At 38.6% G+C, this 22,571-nt stretch overlaps 1 protein-coding gene across 5 annotated transcripts in view; it reads left to right on the top strand.

Annotated features, from left to right (window-relative positions):
* The first annotated feature begins 333 nt into the window (after positions 1 to 333).
* The window catches only part of KIF1B (kinesin family member 1B), an 86,404-nt gene continuing 64,166 nt past the window's right edge, over positions 334 to 22,571 (top strand). For all 5 annotated transcript variants that reach the window (XM_086476353.1, XM_086476352.1, XM_086476350.1 and 2 more), the window contains exons 1-4: positions 334 to 439; positions 16,505 to 16,581; positions 18,857 to 19,036; positions 21,109 to 21,174. In XM_086476353.1, the coding sequence (XP_086332479.1) occupies positions 334 to 439; positions 16,505 to 16,581; positions 18,857 to 19,036; positions 21,109 to 21,174 (429 nt within the window). The remainder of the gene's footprint in view (positions 440 to 16,504; positions 16,582 to 18,856; positions 19,037 to 21,108; positions 21,175 to 22,571) is intronic.

The raw sequence follows: 22,571 nt of genomic DNA, 5'->3' as shown, positions 1-22,571 counted from the left end.
CAAATATGTTTGTACTCTTCAAAAGAACTGCTTCAGGTGACAGAAACTTTTGACTAGAGAGACAGTGTATGGGTGCTGTTAAGTGTATTTCCAGTTCTGTCTTTGAAGAGACTGCTGTCACAGGAGGGAGGGTGACTGTGATTGCAGAGCAGAGCAGAAACTAAAGTTATCAAACAACTTTGAACCTTTGTAATTTTATCAACATCTTGAATGCAATAACTGTAAATAGCTAAATTATATTTTTCTCTTTAGAAAACACCAACAAGAAGGATAACTTGAAACACTCTTGACCCCTTCACTTTCGATTTCTTGACTGCACTACAAGCAACCAGAATGTCGGGGGCTTCAGTGAAGGTGGCTGTTCGGGTCCGGCCCTTCAATTCCCGAGAAACCAGCAAAGAATCCAAATGTATCATCCAGATGCAAGGCAATTCAACCAGTAAGTTTATTTTAATCTTCTAAGGGAGTCTTTATTTCTCCTTTCCCTTCCTGCTTAACCCTCTTCTTTTTGTCAGACTAAACTGAGTACTGTGTACCTTATATCATCTACAATTACTGTTTCAGGGAGTCTTCTCTTCTGAGGCTGTCACTACAAACTAGATTGCCTCTGAGTTTGACTAGAAAGTCTAAATCATGAGTACCTTAGTTTTGATGCAGTTGTTGATGGTGTTTGCTTGTGGTGAGTTGAGAACTCTACAGAAAAATTAGCATACCAAAGTGAAAACCTTTGTGCTAACTTCAGTGTGTGGGAGTATCATGTGGACTGACAGATACAGGGATACATTGCAGACCACCACATGATAATTGTTGTGGTATAACTCCTGCTTGGGTCTGGTGCTTTAGCTCCTGGTGTGCTTGTTCTGCAGTCTGTGCCTTTGTTTAGGAGCATAATTGGAGTGAGACAGCTGAGGGGAAAGGGTGATCAAGTTTTGTACTTTCCAGAGTAGATGTCTAAATGATGGCAAAATAACACACTACATAAAATCGTATTATTTTCTAAACAATTAGAAGCGTTAAGGTGCTTAAATAATTGTGGGTCTAATTTGGAGGAGCAGACCCTTTTATGGGAAACTGAATATGAGCACACCATTGATTGATTTTAAATTTTTTTTTTTTTTTACATGCTTCTTAAGGTCAAGGCAGTATTGATACCCTTTGCTGCAGTGTCATTGGTCATGTGTAGGCTAATGGCTACACGTGTAAACTGCTGCTCTTATGATCGTTTTTCATCATTAGGTGATCAGGTAGAGTCATCCTGTCTGTAGCTGTAGGAAGTGATGCTCCAAGAGCACTGAGTTACTTCACCATCTGCTTACTTGAGTATTTACTCATGACTGTTAATACAAAGGAGGTTTCACACAGGCTCCTCCTTTTTTTTTTTTTTTTTTTTTGCCAAGGTGGTACTTCAGCCTGCTTCTGCAATGGAATTTAAGTCCTGGTTGTGGCCACTTAGATTATATACAAAGTTTATGGTTTCACTGGAAGAGAGGCATCATACAGAAGAGAGCTTGCTTTTCAGTACAGTATATTCTTATATTCAGACCTTATGTGGAATATTACCCAAAGAAATTTTTTGGGGGTTGGATTTCAAAATTTCTGTTTAAAATGAAGGAGGAAGGATGTTTAGAAGTCATCCCATGTAGAAACAGGTGCTTGTATCCCAACATGTCCTGCCAGCTTTCAGACCCAAGCACTGTAGAATGGAAGTACTACAACTCCATTAGATGGCATTTGTTAATGGGTGCCACTGTAATAGCTTTTCTTGCTGCTGTCATGACATGGCAGCAATAACTTTGGATGCTTAAGATATTTGAACTCCAGGAGTCTGTGGAAACAGCTTGTTTGTGGTACAATGACGAGAGTGACCAGTGAATCTCTGGCAATCTGTCTAAGTTTGAAATGTGGTGTAGGCAAAAGACACTGGTTCTGTTTCTGAATGTTAGAGCTGCAACACAAAGACACTTAACATTTTCAAGAAACTGCATCAACTTTCAAAAGGAGCAAAATGCTTGCTAATTTATCTAGTTGGAAATTTCTTTACACCTTTGGCTAAATTTTGTGCTCTGGATATGTTCTGATCCGCAGCCTTCTTTTGAGTCCTATGGCTCTGATACAAGATGGGTGATATGACAGATGGTCGGGTTGAAGTCATCAGGGGCCATTACAGACTGTGGGAAAGGAATCATCAGTTGCAATAGTTATATATTCTTACAATCTGTAGGCTATTTTTTCCCCTGTATTTCCCTCTTAGAGGAGAAATACAGAAGAAAGCGATAGACAGAGGAGTGATTTTACTCGTTAAACAGAAGAGGATCGTATAATAAAATATATGAATAAGGCATTGTTTGGTGGGGAAAAACTGAGCAAAAATCATCTCTCCAAAGAATCTTCCTAATGAAGTTGTCTGATGCACATAACTTCAAGCTGAAATTCTTCTGATATGATTTTAGGCTACATTTTAGATATTTGGGCATAAGTACTGTTGCTATTTCTGCCAAGGATTCTTTCTTTTTAATAATCCCTCAGTCTTTGCAGTCTCGCAGTTACGTTATTGAACTCCTTATTATTAAGAGCTGAACTTGTTGCCTAAAAGCTGACTACAGAAAGTGACATTAACGTATCTGACTGATACCTGATGCAGCAACTTCAAAATGAAGGGAATTCAGTAGTAATTCTAGTCAATGGAGTTCCTGCTTCATACCTTCAGATGTGCTGGTGAAATGATCAAGGCTTAGATGTCTTGTCTCTGAGAAGGTTACTTTTTCATTTGTGCACTAATCAAGTTGACAGGAGGCAAATCTGAGAGGCTGATGATACGTTGGGTAGTGACTATTTTAAGCCTCCAAGACAGTAAAAGTTCCCTTACCTTGGAATTAAAGCCTGGTGGACTATTGTGAGGAAGAGGATTGATGGGACAGTCTGATAGCTACGAACGGATTTTGACTGTTACTTGAACTTTAATTCTTTTTGTATTTATTGGCCAAGCTATTCTACAAATCCTTTGTGAGTCCTGAGTTTAAACTTTGTCCAAGTCTGAGTTTTGTAATTGTACTGGCTGATACAGGCAGAGACTACATTATAGTGAAACTGAGGCAAAGTGCTTAGGATTATTTTGAGGAAAACAGTATAGAGATACAAATAATAGTGTACCATAGGTGTGCACCATTTAGTTTTTTAATGAATGTTTGAAAAAAGGAGTGTTTTTTGACATCCATAATGAAGTATATTCCTGAAGTCAGAGTGCTACCAGGGTTATTGTCTGACATGCTGCTTTTGTTTGTCAGTTTTTGTGTGAATTTGGCTGTTTACAGCTTTTGGGACTGCCTGTCGTTCACGGTGGGCTTGCCAGCAAAACAAAACGTCCTCTGGGGTTAGAAGCTTATTCTCAATTTTGTTATACCGTTTAACTTGTGGACTTGTGGCATCCTACAGAATTAGCTTGTTGTGCAGTCTGGCTTCTGTGTCATTTAATTGTGGAAGATCAAGGCCTTTAATCAAGATCCATACTAGATCTCCATCTTTATAATTTCTAAGTGTTTAAAAAATAACAATATAGCTGAATACAGTTCTATGTATGTCTTGATCTCAGAAACAGAGAGTATTACAAAGGTCTTGAACCCACAATGTTAAGAGCACTTGCTGTGAGTAACTGGGACTTCTGTTTTTCTGTTGGAAGGATGCGAAATACAGGAATGTTGAAATTGTAACTTGAAACGTTGTTTGTCCCATCCCGTCGTGTCCGTGTTGTGTCCCGCCCCCCCCCCCCCCCCCTTTTTTTTTTTCCTTTTTTGGTCTACTGTACTAAGATGACAAGACTAAATTTTTTTTTATTCCCCTTTACGTTTCCAGAAGTATTGATCTACAGTAATACAGCATCTTGCACTTCAAGAATTGTCAGCCTTTATGGTTTTAAAACATATGTTGCAACAATGAAATTCTGCAGCCCAGCTGAAGTCACATGTGCTGACTGCATCAAGGGGCTGGTATTTTGGCAGAAGGCCTGTGCTGCTCAGGTCGTATGTAATTGCAGACGGTATCCATTTGAACGATACTGCCAAAAGTTCTTCAGTGGAAATAGAAGTGGGGGTAGGAGATAATAGAGGAATTCTTAAATATAGGAGAAGTTAGAAGCTGCAAAATCCTGCTTCTTAATTTGGGAATCCCACATGCTTTCCAAAGATAAGATAATGTCATAGTCAAATTACTGATTAAATAACCCTACCAAATCAGTAACCGAGTGCAATTAATTTAAGAAAAGACCATCGTTTGTTTTTATTAATATCATTTAGATACAATTTTAAGAAACACAAGATTTGTTTTCAAAAGCACCTGCCTTGCAAGTGGATTCAGTTGACCTAAATGCTTTGTTTTTGTTTGGAGTTATGTCTTGAAGAGCATTTCTATGTTGCCCGTTGTACAGAGGTCACTAGTGGATCTGAATGGCCGCCCTGAAGTCTCATGTGCAGATACCCACTCAGGACCAGGCAGAGCCTAGCTGTGTTTGTAGCGTTGCCTGTGGTGTAGTCAGCCGTGCGAGGGTTCCTGGTGAGAGAAGGGGAAAGTTAGTGGGCTCTGAGGGCTTTTCATATTGATAATTAACTCCCTAGGGTGAGCCCTCTGTTAGCAGTCCTTAGTATTGGTTAGCTTGACACTGCCTGATACATTGTTTGTTTCGTATTCTGCTTATTACAGAATATTTTCAAGTGAAACTTGGCATCACTGGGCTCTTTAAGTTGCTTTTTGTGGTGGTGGTTTATTGATAAAATCCCACCTAATATTGAAACAGGCTGAAACTTCTGAAATAACACCTTTGTTTTTTCCTCTGAGGTAACTCTGTTAAATTTTCAAATTTATTTAAAGACTGACAAAATTAATATTTTGTTTAAGTTACTGGATGGGTGGCTTATCGTGCTCTAAGTCTAACTCACAAGCAACTTTTTGAAATGAATAATTCAAGAATAGTTCATGGTTGTCAGCATATCTTGATTGAGTATGTTTTAACTCCTGCTTTTTCACTTTTCTGGGGAGGAATAATTTACAGCAATGCATCTTACCCCCGATGTGTTAATTACTTATTGCCTTTCCAGTTCATTAATTACGGTTTTTGTGGTGAGTGGGAAAAAGATTCTGCTGTGTAATACATGGGATGAAAGGTAAGCTATAGATCTAAGAGCATTTTGTGTGTTGGTAGTTCTCGTACTCATTCTTGTGTCAGGCTTTGAAATGCAACAAATACAAACAGCATTGGCAGCTGCTGTCTTGGATTATTGAAATTAAAAGCTAAACTATTCTGTGCCTAAAGACTTCCCTAGTATTGTGGTTTTTCTGGTTTTATTTTGGTTGGTTGGTTATTTTTGTGGAAGTGATTTGATAATCCTGTCCATAAATAAACAATGCATAACTAAAAACACGTGGAAATGAAGCAGAGGTTCAAGCTAGTAGCTACAAGAGAGCATTTGGAGATTCATCACTAGCAAAGAGTGCTAAATAAAGTGTGTAGAAATCTAAACTAATGAAGCAAGGAAATGAGGAAGAATCCTACTTGGAATATGGCTTCTGCATTTGATGTTACATTAATTGTGTGCTAGGTGAGTGAAAATAGGTTTTAGCATCTTGTGGGTGCCAGTGACAGAATAAAACAAAGTTCTCAAGGTATGGTACATCCTGGTGTACTATAAACCCGTATCAATGTAGAAGTGTGCCTGCGCAGTCCAGCTTATCTTGAGAGACAGGAGTGCAACTGGATCCTCAGGTTGGGACTGAAAATTACCTATTGGATTTTAGCTCAGTACTAGTCTCTGGCTCGGTAGTGTTGGAAGGTTCTCTGTGGACTGCTTAAGGTACTAGGTGTTTAATGAAAATAGGTGCAGCGGAGCGGTCCCATCTGGCAGTAACAATAGTCACAGCTGATGCTGTAGACATATGTAGTTAGATTCTCAAGCAGGCATCCTTGGCATCAGAGGAACTTTGTAAGGCATTCTGGAGTTAATTTGTAGAGGTTGAGGAAAATAATATTTTTCTTCTAATGGTTGATTATTTTTTTTCTCTCTAAGGTTTATAAACTTCTTGTCTAAAGCTAAATACTTAAATTAAAAAAATTAATAGAGAAACATCTAATTCGAGTTCCTTTTCTGTTTGGAATTTTTATTGGTTTCACGAAGGAACTTGTATCATGGAAATAATCTTTGGTGTAAATTAGTGATGAGAAAAGTCCTCATGAGAAACTGGCTTTTATTTAGACTAATGCTGAGTACATGTAGATAGTAAAGTAATGGGAATTTATGTAGCATATGCTACATAGGTAGAAGAGGCAAGCAAAAGAGTTCATTGTAGTTGTCTTGCCTATTAACTTTACTTTTTCCTTCCTTTGATGAGACATTTTCAATGAAAGTATACAGTAGGTGGGAGGACTAATTTTTGTAGATAGATTTCAGTCCTGACCTTCACTCTGTCTTCTGAAAATGAATAATTTTAGTTATCTCCAAAAAGTAAGCATACCCCATTTCTGATGACTTGTGCCTAACAAAAAAACTGGTTCTTAAACTGTGTCTTGTGTAGTGTTTTTTCGGCATACAGCTTGTTTTTCTTTTTAAAAGTGTTTTCCAGTTTTTGGTACTTGTATCTTGCATGATAAAGTTGTCTTGGGAAGACAAACAGCGGTGGAGGAAAGTCGCTTAACTCCTACCGTGATTTTCTGGTCTGTAAATCGTCGTAATTGTGGTTAAAACTGAATGAATGCTTGTCCAATATGTTAATAGTACATTGCATTCATGGTGGCTGTGTTATCAGAACAGGCGATTTCATGGAAAGATAAATTGTGTGTCATGTGGAGGATGCATGAATTGTCTCGCAGTTGAAATGGAATTGGGAAGTGGTTTGACAGACAAGTCGAGGCACAGCAGTAGAGGTTACCCAAGTTCTTCTAGTGACTGTCCTGCTACCGGTGACTGTGTTTGTTGCAAGTACCGTAACAGGCGAGAGAAGGCTCGAATGCAAGTTTGTCTCAAAAAGAGAATAGAGGCAATTGCTGTTCTCTTTGAATAGTTGTTTCAGGAGTGGAGTTTGGTGGGGAGTGGTTCTTTCTGCCTTTTTTTTTTTTTTTCCTAACAGTATTGGGTTGTTCTAGGAGTGGGAGTCAAAAAAAAAAAGTCAACAAAATAGTAGGAGGTAATGCTGAATGCAGACAACAAGCAGAGACTCCACATAGGAATATTAGAGCTCTTTGTGCTTTGCAGCGTTAGGGATTTCTGTTGCTTGTCCATAAGTCTGTCTTAGTCACTGTCTCTGAATGCTCTACAATATTGACAGTTCATATGTTTTGTTACAAGTCTTGAATATTTTTGGGGAGAAGAAAAAAAAACCTGGAATTTTTTTAGGTGCTTGATTTTCCTTCCAAAGCCTTTTTCGTGATTGTATAAAAATAACTTGAGAAGTGTTAATTCTGCATGCTGTTAAGAAAAAAAAAAAAATAAAAAAAATTTTGGAAGATGACTTTGGGGTGGTGGGAGAAGATGAACATTTAATGATTTTTAAATGTTAGAGGTACAAATAATGGGCCTGGAGCAAGACCGTGGGATGGCTAGGATGTGCCAGCTAATGTTAAATGCATGTGGACTATATTTAAAAAGCTGTTATCGCGTTGGTATAGAACTATAGTAGAGAGAGATAATATTACTAATGAAGCCAGGAAAGTTTTCTGTCGGTGATGAATAAACTGTGTGAAGTGCTGCCCACTGACACAGAACTAGGGCTTTAGAGATGTTTCTTTTTATCAAATGCTTAAATAATGTGCCACCTTTCATTATGCAAGCAGAAGTAAAGAAAGTGCAAATTGTCAATGGGAGCTACTTTAAGAATTTGATATTTTCACTCTGAGAATCCTTTAAGCTGTCAGAGGCTGGCAGAACTGACTCCCCAGGAATCCAGTGCTACATGATGTCCTCTTAATGTAGTGCTGGCATGTGTCTGAAGGTCAAAATGGCCTTTGGAGAAGGCCATTGGCTCTTGGAGATGTAGTCAGGTAAAAGCAGGGCTGAAGGGAGATACCTTATCTGCCTTGAAGCAGAGAACATGTGAGGAAAGAATTCAGCTCAGCTCCAAGTGCTTAGCCAACTATGTATGTAGACCTGATCTGCATCTTCTGCAATATGAAATTTTCAGGTAATTAATCGGTTGACAATGGAAGGTTTGGAATGGTTTTGGTTCAGCTTTTCAGATCGGTAGAACAGTATGGTTCGACTAGCTCCCACTTGGTGCAAAGCCTGCTGGCATGCTGTTCTCCAAGAACACCAGCTGTAGAGATGGTATTTATAGCACTTGAATCTGTAAGAGCAGCTGAGGATGAGAGCGGCTTTCTAGCAGCTTCTCTGAGCAAGCATTTGCCTTGCTCTGGTGCTATTGAGCCTGGCTCCCTCCCCCATCCAACCTTTCTCCCAGTACAGGGTTGAAATTCCACAGTGGGGAGAGAATCCGGTTGAATTCCAAATGAGCTGTTCTTAGCTTCTACTTGGTTTCCTTCCCTTTTAATGATTTGAAAAATGCAAACAATGCTTTGAAAAGCAAGCGCTGCTTTACAAGCTGGAAGTGTCCATTTCCCTTCATTTATCTTTTATAATAACAACCCTGAAAGTCTGTCTTATAAAAACAGTATAGCCATATATCTGATTGCAACGTATGCCTAGGAAAGAAGCCTGTATTAAACGTGTCTTTGGGGTGTTATTCACGTTCCAACAAATAAAGAATGCCTGCTCCACCCTGCTCTCAGTAACGAACATGTTCTCATTGTTGTCATTCCAGTCTACAGATGGCGCAGATATATTTTCCAGACCCATGCTTTTTGAGAGACTGTATATTTAATGTTGATTTGGTCTTGTGGAGTCAATTCTGAAAGCCTCACATCTTTTATATTGGCTAAATTGGTTATTCAGACATCATAAAATAGAACTACTGCTTATATTGATTCAAATAGAGTTTGAAGAAAGCACAGAAATGAATTACTTGGTATTTGTTTCCCCAGATGTTATGCTTTCCAAAGTTCTGTCTAGACTAGCCTATTTTTTGAAAATTTCTGCTGTTTGTTTACCAATGATTAATGAGAACAAAAGTGAAGACAGGACAGTGCCTTTTTTGCTAGCTGTTATCTCTTAATATGTGTTGGCATTTGGTAGGAATGGGTGCTCTGTGTAGGTTACTGCTGCCACTGGGAGAACTATTCAGGCTGATGTGAAGCCTCTTCTGTGAAATGAAACCTAGTTTTAGTTCATATGTAGAAATTAAAGAGGCTTTGTGCCTTCAGCATTGGCAGATGTGGTAGCAGTAGGGGCATGGAAGATGTAAACAAGAGAAAGCAGGCTGTAGTACACAAATAGTGGAAGTTCAGTTTCTACAGTTCCATACCTGACTTTCACCAGTATTGGGTTTTATTTCTGGTTGGCAGTTGATAGTTTGTGTGTGTGTGTGTTTGTTTGTTTGTTTTAATAAAAATTAATCTGTTGGTCTGTCCTCTCCCCCCTGCCCCAGCACAGACCGTGTATCAGCTAATCCCAGGATTTAGCCCAAGTTAATTCTGTCTGCTGGTGTTTATCTGAAGGGCAAACTGCAGTTATCCAGTCCTTCACTGGAGCACCCTACAGTGACTAGTATGTGGCATGTCTGATGGCAGAATGCCCTGTAATGTGACCCTGATCACTAACAGTGGTGGAGCTGTTGAATCTAGTGACTTGACTGTAAATGCAGTGAGGGATAAGAGAATAATTTCAGTTCTTACCTCTTATGTGCTTTGTGCTCTGTCTGTCTATTCCAAGAGTTTATTAGAAAGAGTTGCTTACATCCCCAGGTACTGAACTGCAGATCATTTCTAACCTGCAAGTTTGTGACATGCTGAGGAGCAGTGCTGACTGGGATGAAAACAGATTAGATTTGGGCTGCAAATTCAGTGTCATAATCTGACATAAGATTTAAGTGGTTAAGAAGTGGTTTTGGTCATTCTTTGTGTCTGCAAAAATATTCATGTGGCTGAGTAGTGGGAGTGGAATGAGGGGACTGATCTTGGCTAAGTTTGCTTGCCTTTTTTTTCCTTTTTTTTTTTTTTTCTCTTCTCTGTAGGTTTCCCACTGTCTGTTTACTTGGTTAGTTTTAGTGGAGAATGGAAGTGTAAGCCCAGAAATGAAGGCTTGAAGTGGGAATGTGTTTGTGTATGTCTTTAGGAAGTGCATATTTGAAGTGTGGTTGGTTGGTTTGGGTTGTTTTTTGTGGTGTTTTTGTTTTGTTTTGTTTTGTTTTTTAAATTTCAGCTTCAACAAATCAAGATTGCATTGTAACGCAAAAAGGTTTAGATGTCCAAAATGACAATAGGAATGCAAAATAATACATATTACAAAATATATGGATACAGCTTCAATAGGGAAGTGGTCTCTCAAAGTTTGCTAACAGTTTTTGCTAAATTTAAAAAATAGCAATGAATTTGATCTCCTAGATTTGAAAGGTTGAAAGTGTATGTTATTTTTGTGCTAGCTGATAAAGCAGATGGTGGATGATATGAAAAATGTTAATTAAGGAACAAGTAGGATGGACTGTGGAAGTACCTTATGCTGAGAAATGAAGTTGCCTGTTTAAGTAAGGGCATGTTAAAATCCAAATGTTTTGTGGAGATTGGTTTGTTACTGTTGATACAGCACATATAAAATTATAATTCCTTCACTGATTGTGCACCTGCCTTCTCCTTATCTTTTATTAGGCTGTAGTGCTCCTACTCTATACTTCTCCTGTACAAGAACTAATTTATTAAAGTATATGGGTCTTAGGTAATGATACAAAATTTTAGATTATTTGGTACGAAGAAATCTGTTTTAAAACTGTTTGTTTCCTTACCTTTTGGTCAGCGATACAGAAAACCCGTATATAAAACTTGGGTATCAAAAAAACCCCCACAAAACTTAAAAGAGCTAAGTGGCTAAAAAGAGCTGTTTGAATGATTTGAGCTTCAGGGAGTGTGTGTATTACTCCTGCTTAGAGGCACCTCGTGTGGCGTGAAGCAGCTCTGTATGGCTTAACTGTGTAACTGAGGAGGAATAAGCTTTTAAAGCGCAAGCTATGTCTCTAGGTTGGGACGGCAGTGGGTATTAAATAAACTGTGTCAAATTAAATGGTAATGCTGCATAGCTGTTCACACAGTGCACTTCTATTTGAAGTTTATATCCATTTATGACATGTAATTACTTCTACTTTATTTTCCTATCAAGGTAGAAAACTGATGTAGATATTGTGTCTTAAGGTGAAGCATATTATTAAAAATTTCTGGAACTTCGTAATTCATGTAAAGTAGAGGAATAATATGGGCATTTATCTCCCTCAATCAAATCAACAATTTGTAGAGTGTATTTTTAAAATGTGAATATTCCTGTGATTGACGTTAACCCAAGCTGTGGTTGCTGCTTTGATCCCAGAAGAGTTTTTAGACTCTGCAGTAGGAAAATAGCATCTTCAACTTGTTTCATCCTTCCCACATCTGAGCTGTGTGTACCCTTTTTCAGCAGCAGTGGTATAGGAGATGGTGACTTTGTAAAAAGTGCCCCTTGCGGTTTTTGTTGGATGCAGAAAACTTAACTTGCGGAAAGCTGAAAGATTCCACATGACCTAAGAAGTTGGCTCTTGGTGAAGCAAGGGGCCTGAAAAAGGGATTGAGTTTCTCAGAAACTGGCTGCTTAGGCTAACTCCAACATTCAAAGTTGCTACGGTGCCATGCTGATGGTAACTAATTATAACTGCAGCACAAAGCGTTAGTGTCAGTTTGCAAACAGAAGAGTTAATTGCCACATTGGACCTTTGAAATAGCAGATAAACAAATTTGTTCTGTAAGATAAAAAGGCCATTAATGTGTTCCTGCTGTGATCGTCTGCCTTACTGCCTTTCTCATTTCCTGAGGCTCTGTAATTAAAGCATTAGCTTGCGTACTATGCCTCGAGTCTGCTGTGGTGAGAGGAGATAGATGACGACCTATTTCATGATTCAGTAATACAATTCATCTCGGCCTTGTATGGTTTAAAAAACAATATAACTGAAAAGCTTTTAGTGTTCTTGTGCGTGTTGGAGACACTGGAAACGGTCCTCTTTACATTTTGAATTCTATGTTTCCTTGTTCATCTGAAAACACAGCTTGCTGAATAACATGGTACATAAAATCAGTGTCGCCACTCAGTCTAATTTCTGCATGATCATTCCTTTTTTTTTTTTTCCCAATTTAGCATATGAACTTTTAGGATAAAGCTTACCTGTACTATAAGAAGCCTTTTAATGTCTTCAGAACTATCCGTTAGCTTCTTTTAAAAATAGCTAGATTTCATGGATTTGCTTGTCCTTCCAAAGAAGCTGCTTGGTGCAGCAGACACCTTCAAGTTAGGTCAGTTACTTCAGTTTGAATTCCTGGTTTCTTAGCTGCCTCACCATCTTCTTTCAGGTTTCTTACCTCAGATTATTGCGTACCTGGTCACTTGGTTCGCTCTCGGACCACATCAGACCTGACTGATGCTAGTAGCTGCCCACTTGGCGCTCAGCGTTCCGAATGAGGGCTTCAGTCCAGTTGAGATCCATTGAGGTTGTAATCTTATATTTTCTCAATCAGTCCCTTCTGCTGGATTCATTTGTAGACAGACTGAGAATTTTATTAAACGAGTGATTCTGAAACTGGAGGATGTAGACTCTGTGTAAGAAACAGGAATGGGGATAAATATACTTCAGGCTTGGACTAGCAGCTCTGTGAAAAGGCTGTGGCTGGATCACGGTAGTGAGGGAGAGCATGCAGAGTTCCTGGCAGCCAGGAGGTTTTCTCTGACCCGTTCCTGCTGCAGTGGAAGATTTTGGCCAGGCAGCTGCATTCCCAACCTCTGACAGAGCTGCCTTCTTGCACGTTAATCCCACTATCCTGATATGCTTCTCAAGATATGCTTTGCAAAAACACGCATCCTAGAAAATAGTTATCAAAATAGTGAGCTGACATGAACTTAGTGTGAAGGAGCTGAGAAAAGCCTGTCTAGGAAAATAATAATGGTAATTAAAAATGACTTTAAAAAAGAAAAAGGGGTGGGTGGAATCCCTTGCACAAATCGTGGAGCCTGAACTCACTATTCACAAATGTGATGGATCAAATTAAAGCTTGAAGCAAGTAGGATGCAGCTGTAATGGCAAGCTTGCAGTGCCTTTCCAGACACTAAGCCTGTTGCGTAGCTAGAGAGCTTGTCTTTCAGGGTGGCCAATGTGCCTTTATGCACAGCGAGCTGAGTGGAAAAAATAGCTATTCTTCTGATTAAACATTTGGCTTCTCTGCTTTTTTTCTGAAAGCAGTAGACTCCTCCTAGAGACTTTTAGGTTTTTTAGAAACAGTTAAAGGGAAGTGTGTATTTTCACTTGAAACCTGGTTTTGTATAATACTGAAATTTGTGCTACTTTTTCTGTTTCTGACACAGTAGAATCTTAGAAGGCAATTTAACTTGTTTTCTTGGAGAGGCCAAGAGCAGCTTTGCTTTGGCCAAGAGAAGTGTCCTTTTGGCTTATACAGCAGTAGAAAAATGGAAGAAACCTGATGAATACTTGCTATTTCACTGTTGATTCTAAGAGGAGACAAATAAATCATGCCATGAGGTAAATATGTGAGATCAAAGCTCTTTTGAGATTACATTTGCATTTAAAGTAAAACTGCACCAACGTGACATTCAGGTAACCACTGCATGTTTGTAGATTGTGGTTAAAAGTGTCTTTCTTGGTCAGCAAAGATGTAGCTAGGCTTCTGCTTGTATTGGTTGCTTTCACAGTTGGCCAGGCTAGGAGTTTCCCGTTTCCACGACGATGATGCAAATGCGAGGTTCCAATAAAAGTAGTTGCTCCTGCCTTTCCCTAGCCGTGACTTCTCTCACTGGAGTAGTATTGAGAGTTTGGGTTGAGGTGATTTACTGTTGAGAGTAAGCATATTGTCAGGAGAGGTGCTGGCAATGTATTTTTTCGTGTATCTGCTTAGAATTGTGTTATACAGTAAATAGGAATGGGGTTTATTTATTGCTGCTTTTTTTCTGTTTTTAATGATTAGAATACTTTCCCTTGACTTATAGCCCCAAACGATTGTTTTCAATTTGTTGAAACTCAACAATGTTGTTTACCCCCAAAGGTTATTGCATTGAACTAATGTGGAGATTGGGTTTTATTTGCACTGCTCTTTTGGGTATGAGCGTCCAGGTACAAGGTATTACTTCCTCCTTACCTTCCAGAGCCTTGATGTTAAATGATGAATGAGAAATGGGAAGTTGTTGAATTGCAGCAGTCTGGAGTACACTGAAAGGAGAGAACTGTATTAATTTTAGGGCAGGGGAGTTGTTTTCTGGGATTTGTTATTTGTTCACTTTACCTTTAGAACTGGTTTAATAGTGCCTGCTGTAGATGTACTGCGGTGTGGTTGAAACTAGTAAAGGGAAACTAAAGCCATATATGATGGCTTGGGTTACCAGTTTATGTATTGATGCCCACGGTGCTATCCAAAGCCACAAGAATTTTTGCCATTTGATGCTGTACAAGGCACATTATTCATTGGCTTTGCATGTCTGTCAGCAAGAATGTCAGCACAAGGTGCGTCCAAGTGAAATGGAATTGGCCACACGAAACAGGGTAGCAACTGTTGCTATTTGCAGTCCAGACAGTCACTTTTCTCCACACTGTAATTTTGGACAGCAGCCCTGCTCAGGAACACCGCATCTGGTAGAGGAGTGATTTGATTTTAATGGGGATTCTGTACCACATTTTCAGAGATTTCAGTGCAACGTGATGTTAGGTTCGTGTTTGAAATGGTAAGAGATGTGGGTATTATGATTTTTATTTGTCAAATAAGGAAAGGGAGGAGTCCCCATCTCCCAGAGCATAGCCTGACTGGCATGAGTATGTGGGAAATAAGCATCCTTTGTTTAGGATGGCTGGTATTAGGATGTAAATCATCTTCAGGAGGACTGTCACCACCTTCGTATAGCTTCTTTGTAGATTTTGTTTGCACATGTCATAATTAGTGTGTTGCTCTCAAAGGCAGATTGCTGCTTTAGGTGCAGATGGGTATGTGTAAATCTAAGGTGGTTTATCTAATTTTGATACCCTCAAGAGTATGCCTTTTTACAGTCTGTCCTTACACAGATGGTGTTGAAAAGAGCTGCTGGAAATAATAGATTTAAGTATTGCCATCACTGTAGTCCACAGCAGAGATTCTCTTCTGCAGCAAGAGCTGTGCTTATAAATTACCCTGCTTGGAATACAAAAACTACCGACGTTCTGTATGCCGTTAAAATGACGGCTGAATCCATGGTATATTACTCCCCCCCACCAGGCAAAGGTTATAGGAAGCTGTTTTCTTGCTGTGAAAGGAAAAAAAAAATCCAAAGCCAACAACGTAAAAGGTATCTGGAAGAGCTTTCATTGTGTGGAATGCACATGTGTGAGTCAACTATTGAAAGAATTAGAGGATCTGAGAAAAGAACATAAGATTTACAGATGTACTGATATGAAGAGAGAACAGGTTTTTGTTTTTGTGTTGTTTTTTTTTTTTTTTTTTGCAAAGTGTGTTTATTCTGGTATTTATAAAGTGTTCAATGACTTAACTCACCTGAAGATTCTTAGATTCTTATATAGGAACACCTTGGAAAGAAAATTGAGTCGTGGTTTGCCAGAGCTGCAAAGGCAGTTGAAGGTCTGATTTTTGAATGAGACTTTTAAAGGCTGTAACATAGGAACTATACACAAGCATTTTTTCCTTGTGGCTTTTTGTGCCTGTGTGTGAACCTCATCATGGGGCCATCGTGTATTACACAGAAGTTCCGAAGAGGAAAAAGCACACAAGTTGACTGGGTGTCGCTGTGGGATTCAGTGACTGTGTGCAGTAAGAACATTTACCAGTAATTTGGTTGCTTCAATTAATGTCAGTCCTTTTAAAAATCTGTCTGTAGGCTTTGTGCATGTAAAAGAACATTGAAATAAACTCTGCAGATAATCCCTGAAATGTCAGGAGATCCGACTCTTTTCATGCCCTGAAAATACTGAGCTTCTTAAAGAAAATCCTTCTGCAATGAGCTCTTGTACTGTGCAACATGCATTTCAAAATAGGCTTGAGTTGTTCTGCTGTGAAATGGCCAAGTATTTTTGAGCTCTTTGTGTTTTGGATCTTCCTTCTTGCTGATATCCTTCAACTCCTAAAAGCCTGTCCTGTTCTAAAAGCCACGGGACCAGGATGATCTGCTTCTGGCTTTCTGTCCAACAGAAGAATTTTGTTTAGGAACAGCATTCTTTCTAGGAATTTTTTTCCTTGACTTGTTTCAAATAAGGCTTACAGAAATGTAGTGTTCGGAAGCTATGGGCCTATTCGATCTTATTTCTTGTGTGCAGTGTGGTAACTCTGTGAATACTCACATTCGCAGATTAAGTTGAGGGTCAGCAAGCTCCTAAATGTCAAGTCAGCTAAGAGTCTGAATTTTATTTCCTGTAGGTATTATCAACCCAAAGAATCCTAAGGAAGCACCAAAGTCCTTCAGCTTTGACTACTCTTATTGGTCCCACACATCGGTAAGTTCTTTTACAAGAAAGCAGTTTCATGGCAGTTTTTGTTTGGTGGTTGTTGTTTGTTTTGGTGGTGGTGGTGTTAACTGGCTTGATTTAACTGCATTCTCCTCTGATCATGCTGTCCCTGTCTGATGTTTCTGCACTCTCTCTCTCACCATCATTCAGATTAAAAGCTTGTCATTGTATGTTGTCTTTTCCTGTTTGGGAGAGAGGAAAAAGCTAAGCTCCTGGAGTTTGATAGCAAGTTGTAAATATTTGAAAGATTACTGAAAATATTCCCCAACAATGTTCTGCTCTAAATGTTTTAAGGATGCTTGTGAACCACAGTTAATTCAATTTTGCTCTTAGACAAGTGAAAGTGGCTCAAGTTCTTGCAGTTCAAGGAGGGATGTGGTCTGGGTTCCCTTGTCTTATCTGGAAAAGACAGGGTAGTGATCCATGTTTCCAATAGCTGGAAAAGCAATAAGCTCTCATCTAGCTCCTCTGCCCCACCCTCCTGCGAATTGGTGCTAAGGTCTTGCTGGCTTCCAGTAATTGTTCTACAACAGAACTATGTTGTTCTGCCATCTACCCTTCCCCTGCCTTATTTTCTCAAAAGATATAGAAAGAAGGGATAATGCATTTCTCTAAGGCTAATTTTAGTAACTTGGATGGTGCAAATAAGACTTAATATTTCTGAACAAATCCGTGGCCAACAAGATTGCTTTCATGACGAAAAACTTGGATTTGTGCAGCTCTTCTACTGGATCTTCTAGAGCAGCCGTGCAAGTAGATTACAGGATCAGTCAGAGGAACATTATGAACATAATTCCTGAAAACTAGTAGATAAACACCATCAAGGAAAAAAAAAAGTCTGATAAAACTTTGATCCCAATGTTAGAATGTTAGCACAGCTAAATTTGTCCTTATTCCAGGAGCAAGTACTGTTAAAATCCAGCGTTTCAGGAAGAGAGAATGCATAGTCACATACAATGTACTGACTTATTCCTATAAAATCAGATTTCAGTGGTACGTTATCTGTGCAGTCTCTTCTGGTTTGTGCAACATAAAACATCTGCGTCGGTAATCATTAGTACGGTAATTTTTTTCAAGTGTATTTACCAAAGACTTTCCTAAATGATCAAGAGAGGATATCAAACAAAAGAGCAGATGCACTGAATCCAGCTTTCTGTTAGTATTGTTGTATCCTGTAACGTGCCTGGAGCTGCATCTTGGATTGTCTCTCGAGACTGGATGTTGGAATCTGATCAGTACAGTGCCTGAGTGCCTGAAACGCACTACTTAAAAAATGGAGAATTAATTTCTACAATTCATGAAGTTTTGTTTTGAACAGGTTCTGTGTTTGCCCTGAGATTTGTTAGACATCTTTAACTTGTGACTTTTTGTCATTGCATGTGCAGCAGTGCCTCTTTTCAAAATGTAACAAACTTTTCAGTCGCATGTTTGAAGGTGGTAACTTGCTTTGTCCTTATTTCTGGCGCTGGATGCATCGGCAATGGAGTTTTTGGTTGGTTTATCACAGGGCTAAATTACTTAAAGTAGCTTTTTTTTAAAAAAAAGTTGTATTTCAGTTTTATTGCTAACCTTGAGTTTTGGCATAGAAAAACGTTCTGATACATTGTCACCGACTGATTCAGCTAATTGCGAATTTGAAATATGTATTGATGTACTTGGGGATTTTATAGTCACCAGTGAGGTTGTGAATAGCACCCTGAATTGAATTGGGCAGTGGAATCGGACAACTGCCAGAAAAACTTGATCGTTTTAGTGATTTGCTTACACTCTTTTAAAAATACCAACAAAATAAATCTGAGCAACTTCTGCTTCTCTTTTCCCCCTGCTACCCTTTAGAGCCCTTGTCAAGACCAGCCACTGTGGGATTTTTGTAGCTTCCAGCCCTTTATTCATTTGCATTGACTGTCTGAACTGCACTTTGGATATTCTCCCTCTGCTGCCCTCCTCCCAAACATCCCGAATCTCGTGTGTCGGTGATCTTGCACAAAACTTTTCCAGCAGTGTCAACAGCGTTCACAAAACAGAGTTGGTTGGTTTCTTTACGCGCATTGTTTCCTCAGCATTGATGGAGTGGTCCTGCAAGCGTTGTCATTGTTGTTCTTGTCCAGCTGGTACTGCCTTGGGAAAAAGCTGTGTGAAAAATGGGCTACATTTGCCTCTTCCTAAGGGACTGACCCACAAGATAGAAGCAGAAAAAAAACCCACTTGCTTTTTGAAATGTTACTTGACTGATAGGATTTATGGTGTTTTCATGTCTTTTCAGCCTGAAGATCCCTGCTTTGCATCTCAGAGCCGTGTGTACAATGATATTGGGAAGGAGATGTTGCTGCATGCCTTTGAGGGCTACAATGTTTGCATTTTTGCCTATGGACAGACTGGAGCTGGGAAATCCTACACGATGATGGGCAAGCAGGAGGAGAGCCAAGCAGGCATAATCCCCCAGGTAGGACAGAACCCAGAAAGGGGATTTTTTTTTTTATAGTGTGATCAGACACATGCTTGCTGATACCCTCTTTTTATGTTGCAATAATAGTTGACAGAGAACCACAGCTTACTTCTGAAGTGAAAGAAATCTACTGGGGAAAAAGAGCCTTATAAGTAATTTTCCCTCTGTTAACTGTTTTTTTAATTCTACTACACACATTTTTTCCTACTTCTAATTTCTCCACTTCCCCAACAAACTAGTAAATCAAGATGTCTTATTCACTGGGTTTCTTGTCTCTTTCTCTGACTTTAGCTAGGACAGCACTTAAGCACTTTGTATTCAGCAGGTATTCAAAGGTGGTATAACTGATGAACATGCCAGAAAATTTTTGTGGAAACAAGTTTCCCAAAGCTAAAAACTGATAATGTATCTTGGTAAGAAATGAAATGTGTCAGAACATTGAGAGAAAATATTTAGGGCAACTGAGCACAGCCCAGTGTTATTTCCTCCCCCTGAGGTTTGTTTTTGACATTTGCCATGAAATTTGAAGAAGCTGAGATACCCCCACAAGAAATTTTGGCTGGCAACAGTTTATGCTGTTGTCATGAATTTAGCATTCTATAGCTGTTGGTTATGTGGCACTTTTCTAAGTGCAGGCCTTCCTCGCTCTGTAGGCGCTGACAGTGGACTGAGTTTGTTGGAAGATAGCATGTTCCTCCATTCCCAAAATAGAAATCTGAGGCTGGGTTTCAGTTTTAATAAATAAATACGCTGAACAGCTCAAGTCCTCATTCTGCTGCAGGTTTGCAGTAGACGTTGGCCGTGTGCCACAGGTGTGAAGTAGATGACACAGAGCGTTGTTCTCTGTTAATAGTGTGGGCATATGGACTGAAATAGATTGCAAGTGTTCTGGTGATTAGCTTAAAATAATGTTGAAAGAGCTAATGTGATGAAGGGCAGAACTGTTAATCTAAGCATCTTGTGTTTATTACAGAAATGTAAAGTAACAGTGTGACGGCTGAAATGAGAAATTTTTGTTGTAATCTTGAGACTCCTATTTGTTTTTCTGACACCTCAAATTAAACATTGTCCTAAAGAAAACCCAACTTCATAATGCTCTTGTTATTTATTACAGTTTTAAAATAAAATCATTTCCCTCCAATTTCACTGGGAGGCCTTCTCAGAAAGGTACAAAATGAATTATCTGTTCAGGAAGACCTTGTTGAATCTGTTCTCTTTCCTGTCACATACGCAGGAGGTATAGCACAATTGTGTTCCAAGTAATATAGGTTGTTGACATTAAATTCTTATGTGTTGGCAAAATTCCTTGTCTGCCAGTCCCTGGTGTGAACATTTGTGATACTTTAACCACGTGCTGACTGAATATTTCAGAGTGTATGCTTTCAAAACTGCCTGTATTCTTCATAACACGTTTATTTTTCATACAGTGACTTGTAGATACCTGTTCGAGAAACCTCTTTCTACTCTTACTCTTCTCTCTACCCATCCTTTTCAATCTCCAAATACACATCCATGGCTTGCCTGCTGTTCATTTCTGCTTCCTTTATTTATCTTAATTTTAGGTGTCTCATTTCAATTACTTGCAGACAAGCACTCTTGCAGCAGTAGACCACTGATAGTTAACGTGTCCTTCATAAGAAGATACTGTTAACAGTTAATTTTGAAATCATTCTGCCTGTTGATTTTAAATCTGAATCCTGGAACTTCAGGACACCGAATAAACAGATTATTGTTTTTATGAGACTAGGAGAGGATTAAGGATTTTAATAATTGTCTTCTAAAATTATTACTTCCAGTTTCAGTTATTATAGGCTTTTTCTAATTTTATAATATAGAATAATAATGTTGGTTAAACTTAGAACAATTGTTGAGATACTATATAAAGTAAGGTTGAATGACAGTGATGTAGAATTGAGATTAAATGTCTTCCCAGTGAGGCTGTATGTGGTTGATGTAGCAAGTTCTTCTTCTTCCCCTGCCCTTACTCTAAGGCCAACTTAATCACATGTCATACTAGTTACTTGCTACAGTAAAGACTAATTTCTGACTCTGGTTTAATCTCTTTCCAGCTATGTGAAGAACTGTTTGAGAAGATCAATGACAACAGCAATGAAGAAATGTCGTATTCTGTAGAGGTGAGTATGATGAGGGATCAAAGAATGTCTCTGTGCCGGACAGCAAACTGAGCTTAGGTACCGCGTTACTGATGTTGCATTTAGATGCTGATTTTTTTTTAATTATTGTTTTTTCCTTTGTCTTTTCTCTGTTTCATGTTTGAGGCAAATGTAAATAAAACCTTTCTGGGACTTTTTTCGCGCAACCAGGAAATATCTATTATTATCTGTGTAGGAATTCTGAAAGAAATGATGGGCTGAAAAACCTACAGATGCATTCACAGATTTTTTTTTTTTTTTTTTTTTGACTGCTGGATGGAAGACTGCATGTTTCTTGTCAATTACTATAATCCTAATTTATACCCTGTTTCTCTACACGGCTTGTCTAGAATAGCTTAGTCACCAAGTCTTTCCTGACATCTCTTAGTAAGGCTGTTCTACAGAAAAAATTGTTTAACCCGTGCGTACATAAGAAATTTGTTGCTACTTAATTTTTCTTAATTCCTGTCCTTACCTAGGTTGGTTTGTGTTTAGAAAATGGTTTTCATATGGCATCATACTACGCTGTTTCTTTTTCTGTCTTATCTCCCTGCTCTGCTCCAAAATGAAAAAAAGAAGCAAGCAACCGCTTTGCAGAAACAGTATTTTCTTTCTTTTACTGGTTGGTTTGGTTTTGGTTTTATTTTTTGTTGTTTTGGTTTTGTTTGTTTTTTTTTCCCCAATCAGTTTTAGTGGCTTGAGATGAAAATAAGTTGCAGGCTTCAAAAGAAAGGAAGACCAGAAAGCTGGTAGAAGTCAAATATGATTATTATTACTAAATATGAACTCCAGTAATTACTGCTTCTAAATTACAGAACTGGAAAATGACTGGTTCTGTGGCTTTGAATCTGTACGTTTTAACACTTCATTTAGTTGTATTTTATTAACATTTGATGACTTAATGCTTGAATATCATAAGATTATCACGTTTAGGATTTGTGAATGAGAAGTATCCCACGTTTTCATGAAGTTTTTTCTATTTGGTACTTGTTCATGATTCTGATCATGTCTCCAAGCATAGATTTGTGCGTGTGAGAGAGAGAAATAGTCTCTTATAATGGAAATCCAAAAGAATGAGTGTCTGACAAATAATCAGAGCAGGGAGACAGCTAGACAGAAATAGTGATGAAAGTCTATAAATAGTATATTGTGATTTGTTTTGGATATACAATTCAGTTTTCTGAATTGCACTTAATACAAAGAGATCTTCAATCTCTAAATTTCTAAAACTACTGCTCACATCTGTAATATTTCCACAGAATGAAAGTAAATAATTTATAGTCTCTTTTGATACTTAATATCTTGACTGCTGCAGCTGCTAAGTACCTCTTGGACTCTGATAAGCCTAGTGCCCTGGGAAACAAAAATTAAAGAATGCA

Source organism: Leptosomus discolor, chromosome 20 (assembly GCF_034619465.1).
Source record: "Leptosomus discolor isolate bLepDis1 chromosome 20, bLepDis1.hap2, whole genome shotgun sequence".
NCBI lineage: Eukaryota > Metazoa > Chordata > Aves > Leptosomiformes > Leptosomidae > Leptosomus > Leptosomus discolor.
The sequence above is the reverse complement of the archived record's forward strand: the minus strand, read 5'-3'. Positions and strand labels throughout refer to the sequence as shown.